Source organism: Harpegnathos saltator, unplaced genomic scaffold (assembly GCF_003227715.2).
Source record: "Harpegnathos saltator strain DR-91 unplaced genomic scaffold, Hsal_v8.6 scaffold133, whole genome shotgun sequence".
NCBI lineage: Eukaryota > Metazoa > Arthropoda > Insecta > Hymenoptera > Formicidae > Harpegnathos > Harpegnathos saltator.
This window is the reverse complement of record NW_020229910.1, coordinates 254090-262070: the sequence shown is the minus strand read 5'-3', so window position 1 is coordinate 262070 and position 7981 is coordinate 254090. Positions and strand designations below refer to the sequence as shown.

At 44.0% G+C, this 7981-nt stretch overlaps 3 protein-coding genes across 3 annotated transcripts; 1 reads left to right on the top strand and 2 right to left on the bottom strand.

The window, feature by feature from the left end:
* Positions 1–245: 245 nt before the first annotated feature.
* LOC105184929 (uncharacterized protein F58A4.6) lies at positions 246–1499 on the top strand. Its single transcript, XM_011144064.3, has 3 exons — positions 246–844; positions 915–1029; positions 1125–1499. Exons 1-3 carry the CDS (start codon positions 480–482, stop codon positions 1434–1436), a joined length of 792 nt encoding a protein of 263 aa, XP_011142366.1. The 5' UTR covers positions 246–479; the 3' UTR covers positions 1437–1499.
* A 112-nt stretch (positions 1500–1611) lies between these two features.
* On the bottom strand, positions 1612–4877 carry LOC105184936 (bleomycin hydrolase). The gene is made up of 4 exons (XM_011144073.3): positions 4676–4877; positions 3920–4230; positions 2989–3819; positions 1612–2883 (listed from the first exon to the last, which is right to left on the bottom strand). Exons 1-4 carry the CDS (start codon positions 4683–4685, stop codon positions 2668–2670), a joined length of 1368 nt encoding a protein of 455 aa, XP_011142375.1. The 5' UTR covers positions 4686–4877; the 3' UTR covers positions 1612–2667.
* A 409-nt stretch (positions 4878–5286) lies between these two features.
* Positions 5287–7762, bottom strand: POLDIP2 (DNA polymerase delta interacting protein 2). Its single transcript, XM_011144081.3, has 6 exons — positions 7484–7762; positions 6792–6947; positions 6462–6561; positions 6046–6387; positions 5678–5883; positions 5287–5605 (listed from the first exon to the last, which is right to left on the bottom strand). Exons 1-6 carry the CDS (start codon positions 7576–7578, stop codon positions 5497–5499), a joined length of 1008 nt encoding a protein of 335 aa, XP_011142383.1. The 5' UTR covers positions 7579–7762; the 3' UTR covers positions 5287–5496.
* Positions 7763–7981: the final 219 nt, after the last annotated feature.

Here is a 7981-nt window from a genome sequence, read left to right as displayed (position 1 = left end):
TCACGCGCTCACGTTCACTAACATTGTTTAATTAATTCCTTAATAACTATTGTGGACCAACTTCGCACAACTTTAATATTGACAAGTTACTTTAATTGTGCCTTGAAAAAAAGTTAATAAGTTAACGTTAGCGCGTTTAACAATAATTAGTTTAAATTAAAAGTTAAAATTAATTAAGTTAAAAGTTATTGACATTTTAACTTAACTTTTAACCGATTAACTATTTACTACCCAACTGCTCTGTACTTTAGTGCTGATCGCTCTCCGAACGGAGCCATCATGGGCGCCATAATTTTCGCGAAGCCCGGCGAGCCGAGAGGTTATGACAGGTGAATCAGGTTAGGAAAGCCCGCCGACGCACGCATGTCCCTCGGTAAACCTCGATGCCATGAAGATTGCACACAACGTGCGCTACAACGACGTGCGATGATGATACGGCAAAATGTAACGTCGACGTCAGTCTTGAGTTAAAACGAAATATGGATCATTGTCTACGATTGGTCGTCTACAGGAGCAACGCGATTTTCGACAATGTCATTGTCAGGCCGCAGTGTGTGCTTAAACATGAGCAGGTCAACGGCAGTGCTCAACGGAGGGTTGACATATCCGCACAGGACCCTTTGGATGAGCATACAGCTAAAGCAATTCGTCTATGTACGAGGGGATTAGTCTCCTACCTCGTCTCGACTTACATCGTTACCTTGTCAAATTCCTACGTTTATCGCAATGCTGCTCTGAGAGCGCTGCTCAGATGGTTGTACGTTGGATTGCACGGTAGAAAATGTATACAGATAATATTAATAAGATTGAGGACACCGAGGAGACAGTTCTTGGATTACAAATGGTAAGATCATCTCACTAGGCAGAATTGAAATTGCATGCTGCGTTTGTTTGACATTCACATTTTTCCCCAGGAATGAGAAATTAATGCAAATGATCCTGGAGAGGCAAGAAGCTGATCACGCAATGTCCTGGTTATCCACTTTAGGAGGAGCGTTCTCTGCATTAGGTGAAGAATTTGAACACTGTGTAAGTCACAACTGTCTCTTTTACACATACATGCATGTCATACAATAATGTGATACATTTCAATTCACCCGTTGCCTTCTCTTTCCTTTCTCTAGGCTGAAATGGCGGGTAAAATTTCAGTGAGGCAGTTCGAACTGGCATTGCGTCTTGATAATCCTCTCCTTGTCGCTCGTTGCAGATTGTATTCTGCTCTGAGTTTGATACAGCGTGGCCACTTGAGGGGTCCGCAGCAAATGATCAAAAAGATCTACAAGTTCGCGCTCAAGGAGAAGGACGAGCATCTGCAGAACATGTGCCACGGCATATGGGCTAAGTTGCAATACTGTCACAAGCAATACAAGCAACAGAGGAAACAACTCGCATCGTCCAAAGTCTCACACACATCGTCGAACGTTTGGAGCATTTAACATTTGTACGAGATTCGCTTTTGTAAGAGTACGTTGATAATATAGGAATTGTTTTCAAAATCACACGCTCTCCCGGTGTCTACTGAACGTCCACTCCGCTCACCGACCGACGTAGCGATCCTAGCGAGTCAAGCGACAGCCTTGGTACGATGGACAGTAACGAATTCCAGACAGCTTGAGCAAGAATTCCTTTAATCATCCTCTGGCAAATCATTTTATTAAATTTTACAAACCTCTCCGTACTGTTCTATTGCTTTTGCCTTTTACTGTTTAGCGTGTGCACGTGCGATCCTTAAGATTAACATGCGCGGAGATTAACACGCGAGTACCAGTGCCTCTTCCTCTTTCTCTCTCTCTCTCTCTCTCTCTCTCTCTCTCTCTCTCTACATGTCGTGTATTAATGCGATTAAGGCCTAGTCTACAATATGTATTGTAAGCTGTAAGCCGTAAGAACTGATCAATTATAGCAGATTATTTTTGTGATAATCGACTGTGATTCGCCAATTCTTACGGCTTACAACTTACGACACGTATTGTAGACCAAGGCTAAATCGCGGGAATTTAAGTCGTGGATACACAATACGCCGGGAGATGGTCTGCAGTCTATATTTATTTTTGGTTTTTTTTTACGGGAAGTTGCTGTGTTCGTATCGCGTTATTAAACGACGACGCGTTAAACCACCGTAACCGTTACTGGGTTACTGGGATGCAAGGATCGTCGGGTACATTATTGCCTACTACAAGGTCAAGTATGCGACTCAACGCGCGCGCGCGCGCTCTTCGCCAACACCCTTTGCGAATACGTAACGCGTACATGACGCGCAAACCCTCCGGAAACTGCAGCAGGCACGCGTGAATCGTTTCGATTAATTACCTCGTGATTTCAATTATATGGTAACTCATACACTCAGTCTTGACGGTCTAGCTTAAACGTCATTCTCTGTAGTATACTGCGGTGAACAAAATGCGCTTGCGATTCGTACGAACGACAAAGCAGCCATTGTTTCGTTTGCTTCCTTTTCAATACTGTTTTGCACATTCCCTCGCATGGTATAAAATATTCGGTATTTTGTACAATCGCGCTGTTCTCGGATCCTGTTTTTCCTTCTCTCGTTTCTTTTTTTCCATTAAATATTATATTTATATGTTTTATGTATGTCTCGTGTGTGTCTGCTCTTCCGTAATGCGTAGAAAGTTTTGCCATAATGCCGTAATTAGTTCTACTTTATCATCAATAAGCGAGCGTGCCCATGGGGTCCCATGCGGGCAGGGTGATGGGCTCCTGGTCGAACACCGCCATCACGTCCTGAGGTACATATTTCTTGTCCACCACCGCCTCGAAGACGAAGTTGGCGAACCAGTCGTAGCTCACGACGTGATAGCCTTTTTGCCCGTGATCCTCGCCCCACGAGTTCTCTATCCGGAATTTCTTGATCTTACCGTCTCTCTGAAACGAAGACCAAAGGAAAGAATTAGTCGGGCACGAGATCGGGATCGAGACGAGAGACACAGCTGCCTGTGTGACGTCCGTCACACAGGAGGAGATACTCACAGGGTCTATGGAGACGGCGGTAAGCACCATCGCGTGCACCATCATGGAATCCCCGAAGAGCAGCCTGTCGGCCTTGGAGAGTCCCATGTGCACATCCGTGCCAAACATCAGATTGAAATTGTACGCGCTCAGGTCGTGGATGCCGTGCTTATCTATTAGTCTCTTGTTGACATCGCAACCGAACCAGACCGGCTCGTTATCTTTGATGCTCTCGGCGCAAAGTTTCATCAGCAGTTCCACTGGCTGGTTGTTGTAGCGAGTGGTTCGCCCGCTAACGACATTCCCCAGGCAGTCGACGGTGTACAGCTTCCCGTAAGGGTTGCTTGGACGCGGATCTGTCACCAGACACACTTTGTCGTTCACGTCGAAATATGGCTTCACGTAGGTCTCGTAGAAACTCAACGGCGTGATGGGTCCCACGCAGTTGTAATTCTTCGTTTTGTCGTAGTACTCCCATGTAAACACCTTGGAAGGTATGCCCAGACAGATGCCGATTATCCGATAGATGACCGTCATTTGCTTCTTCAACTGCGCCTCCAGTTCTTCGTCAGTAGCGCCATTCCCGATCAAATCCCTCAGAACTTTGGCGTACTCACGTAACTTGCTCTTCAGCAGACTGTTCATGCGCACGCTGGACTCACAGCTGTAAGACTCTGGGAAACAGGTCTTTGGCATGACACCGTGCCTGGTTATGAGATTGACGATCATGTCCCATTGACCACCGTCGCAGGTGGGATCAGACAACAGAAAAGAGACTAGCCGGCCCTCCACTGTCTCGCCGCGTTTCGCGGTATCTATGATGTTATGTAAAAAGTAATTACAACGTTCTACCTGTGGAAAAAAAGAAAACATCAAGATGCAATAAATTGAGATATATATTGTAGCAGAAACAAGATACGCTGCATTGTTTCTTAAATATACAAGTGTATACCTTATCCCAGAAAAACAAGTAAGCCTGGCTAAACTCAAACTCATCCAGATTATGTTGCTTCATAAAGCTGGTCCTCATGACGTTCAAGATAGCAAACAACCAGCACCTGCCAGAGTTCTTCTGGTTGGTGATGGGCTTGCCCTCAGCCTCGATCTTATGAGTGAAGACGTGCTGCGTCTCCTCCACGATCTTCCTCGAGGCGCAGGCCTCGATGGGATTTGTTTTCGTGCAGACATTCTGCGCCAGCACGTTGCGACTGTCCTCGTAGAATTTAATGCGAAAATCTTCGAGCACATCCTGCGACAGGCTATCTGCACGGTGGGAAAGACGGAGCGAACATTTAGTGAGAATTCAGCACGAAAAAGCAAGCGACGACGCTCGCGATCGCGCGTCCGAACGAATCGCATCGTCATCCACAGGCGTCACAATGGGCGAGGAATGCTTCTTTGTCTCGGGGAATTTCGGACTCGTCATCTTATCTCTCTTGTCACGCGAACGGAAGGATGCTCAATGCGATTCAACGCGAAGCCGCGCCGGACAATTAAAAAAATTATTAATAGCCAGCCAGGGTGTGGCTTGTGTCAGCTCAGGGCAAAAAATCGGCCACGCTCGAAAGGTTAAGGTTGGTCAGTTACACGGCTTCCCGCATATTTTACGGTCGAAAAGACCATTAGCACCCGTGCGAATAGCCTTCTCACACAAAACATCCTTCCCGGAAAGGACAATGGGCTCGCCGTGTGATCTAGGTAAACTTACAAACAACCATTGTGACGGCACGTAACCAATTCCAGCGACGTCCCTATGTATCACGCTGTGCTGACACGGACGAAGTGCACACGCTTTTATCCTGTGATCGATAGAGAAGGAAAGATGCACGTCGCCCTGTCTCGCTTGCACGCCAGCGCGTATTTTCGCCTTTACCCCCTCTAGCGCGTTCCAGATTTCCGCCCGCCAAGCGCAATTCGTATGGATTTTTCGAAGTGGCCCGATACATCCGATAGGACGAACATTTCGCAGCGACAAACTGTCGAATGTTTGATAATCGTTTGAAAATAATAATCCCGTGCGATGTGATCGTTATATCGTCGATGTTGACGTGATCCCTCTCGCTTTCCTTTGTGACTTTGCATTGTTTTTCAGTCACCCAGTACCTCGCACAATCAAAAAGCATTGCAAGTACAGATATCTGCGTTATTTCCTCGTTTAAAATATAAACAGGTTTTGAATATCCTCTTGCGCAAATCACTCTGTATATCGTTTTAGTAAATTCGAAATATAATCAGATCACTGAAGAGGAAAAAAGAAAGCAAAATATAGATCTATATCCCTCGTGACAGAGCACAAGCAATGACCTTTGGGGGAGAAAATATGTACATTATACTTTTATTGAGATTGGAAAACCAGTTGGTCACAAGTTATCACAAGTCTTCGTCTTCAATATTCAAGTATCAAGCTTATTCAAACTTCGTCTTGTCTACGCTAGTAAACAATCATATACTCATCTAGTAAAGTTATATAGTTAACTAGCCTTAATTAACTGTCGTAATTTAATTGTTATCCCGTTCGTCTCCGAACAGTTAGACCTCAACGTTGGGCGAGGACTCTTCCGCTTTTGATTCCAGAGAGAACGGTGGTATTCTACAATCAAACGCATACCCATCCTCTCTCTCCATCCTAAACGTACCCCTGGGAACAAATACAATTAAGCAAACGATCGTGGCGTCCTCATGCTGGTGAAGAACAAACGACGACGCTTACCACATGTGACCGCTAGGAGCTTGTAAGCTCACGTGACTGCTGTACTGAAAAGCGGGTAGAGCTTTCGACAACACTGGTTCTTGGCCGACCACGCCTCTGCCTCTAACAGTTTCTAGAGTGCCTGACAGGCTAAATATTCTCCAGTGTCTCTCGCGCAGCTGCACGCTCAATTCACCTAAATTCTCCAGTCGAATACAGTAACGCCACTGGAAGAAAGATGAAGAGATGAGATGAGATCAAATCATTGCTTAGGTACTTGAATGGACGCGCATCTTCAGCCAGCTTTGTTCTACTTTGTCGATAGAATGAGGGCATTTTAGTAATTCTCAGCAAATATCGCATAGAAAATAAAGGATGAGTCGACTCACCCAGTAAACAGAAGTCGTCTGGCTTTCTCTACAACCCATGTAGAACGGTATGACGGTAATGCGAACATTCTCGGTTGTTTCCTTATGTACATCGGACAGCTCGAGCCACGGATGGTTTTTCTTCTGCCATGCTCGAAGGGTCTCTTGCGCTACGAAGCACGGTTCTTTGTCCGGGTCGTAAGTCAGGAACTTGTCGAACAATTCATGTTGCAACGCTGCTTTCTCGTTCGTGCTGTACGGTAACACGTCCTCGTGTGCGACATAATCCAAGCCTGGGATAGCATACAAGCTGCGACTGCTTTCGTGATTGCCCAGGAAGGTCACCGCTTCCGTTTGAGCACGCTAAGCGGTACACAGAGAAGTTGTACAGCTTGTACAAATCTACGTGCCAATTAGTCTTCTCGTGTATTACTTACTATGTAAGGGCAATCTCGCTGATCGATCAGAACTTGGTAGAATGTATGCGTTCTACCCTTTACTTCTTTACCGACATTGTTGAAATTGTTGTCATCCTTACTGCATAAATAAATGGGTTTTTGTCAGAGATTTTAACTAACGTCACAAGTGTTTATACAAAATATACAATACTTATAAATATTAGTAGGAGTTATTATTACTGTGCATGTAGCCGAGTAGAATCAATTAATTCTAGACTGATTCGTAATAAAAATTGAAGCATGCAAGTGATCATAAGTTACTTAAGCAAAAACAGAAAAAACTATATGACTATGGGTAACTATACATACTCATCCTTCTTGTTGGATATATCTCTGTCATATACTCTGGCTAACCATGGAAAGAGAATTACGCCACGATAACCAAAGACTCTGTGCAAAATCAACTGACCCGTCTCATACTTTCCTTGTAGTTTTGGTGTTTCCAATTTACCAACCTCTGCTAATCTGAAATGATATCACGTGCATATTATAAAATATTTAAATATTTTTCACCATCTTCTACTTAGAAACTACCTGCTGATCTTAACATCTAAGATTTAAGAATTTATGCGAGTGTGTCACAGGATACTCTTCGCGCTAGACTCTAACTAACAAACTTATTACTAAGTGTCCCTGGAGGTCAGATTATAATACTAGTGAGAGTCAAAAAAAAAATCTAGTTGTTACATATGTTATACAAAAAGAGAGAACAATATATACAATATAAAGGTGTATGTCATAACATATAATACAAATATATTGCGTCGCAAGAGTTACTTAAATTAACATTGTAGAACGGCGATATTTCCTATCTTTTTTAGTTCAGTTTTGCGACACGTCTATTAATCACGGCAATCAAAGAAAAAGTAATTAATGACAATCAACATATCTGGACGTATGAGAGCGTGTGTGAAAATAGCTTTTTTCTCCACTTGCGACTATCTATAAGACAATATTATTCGGTATATTCGATCATCTACTTCGTCTATCGCGTTCGGTACCTGATGTATCGCGCGTGTTGTACACAAAACCTTTCAGGCGCCTTCAGGAAGGATCGTTTGAGGTTGCGGCTGACGAGAATACGCACAAGTTCCATGATTACGGGGAAAATATTGCAGATATTCGGCACGTGTCGAAGAGATTTACGTTGCGAGATGAAAAATAATGAGTGGTCGTCGCTGTTGTGACGACATTTCTACTGATATTTTCCCATCATCTCAGAATATCGGAGGTTATACTGTTTATATTGCTGATATGACAGAAGTGGGGGCAATAGGTGCAAAAAAAACCGGTTGGCGCAACGTTGAGTTGTACCACTGGCTGCGTTCAGCAGAACATAATGATCAGTGAGCGCTTAGTGATTATCGCTCCTGATTGGCAAATACTTCTAGGTCTATGAAGAATCTAAAAGAATGCTGAACGCAAGAATACTGAACGCGGCCAATGGCTGCGTTCAGCAGAACAAAGTGATCAGTAAGCGCTTAGTGATTATTGTCTGT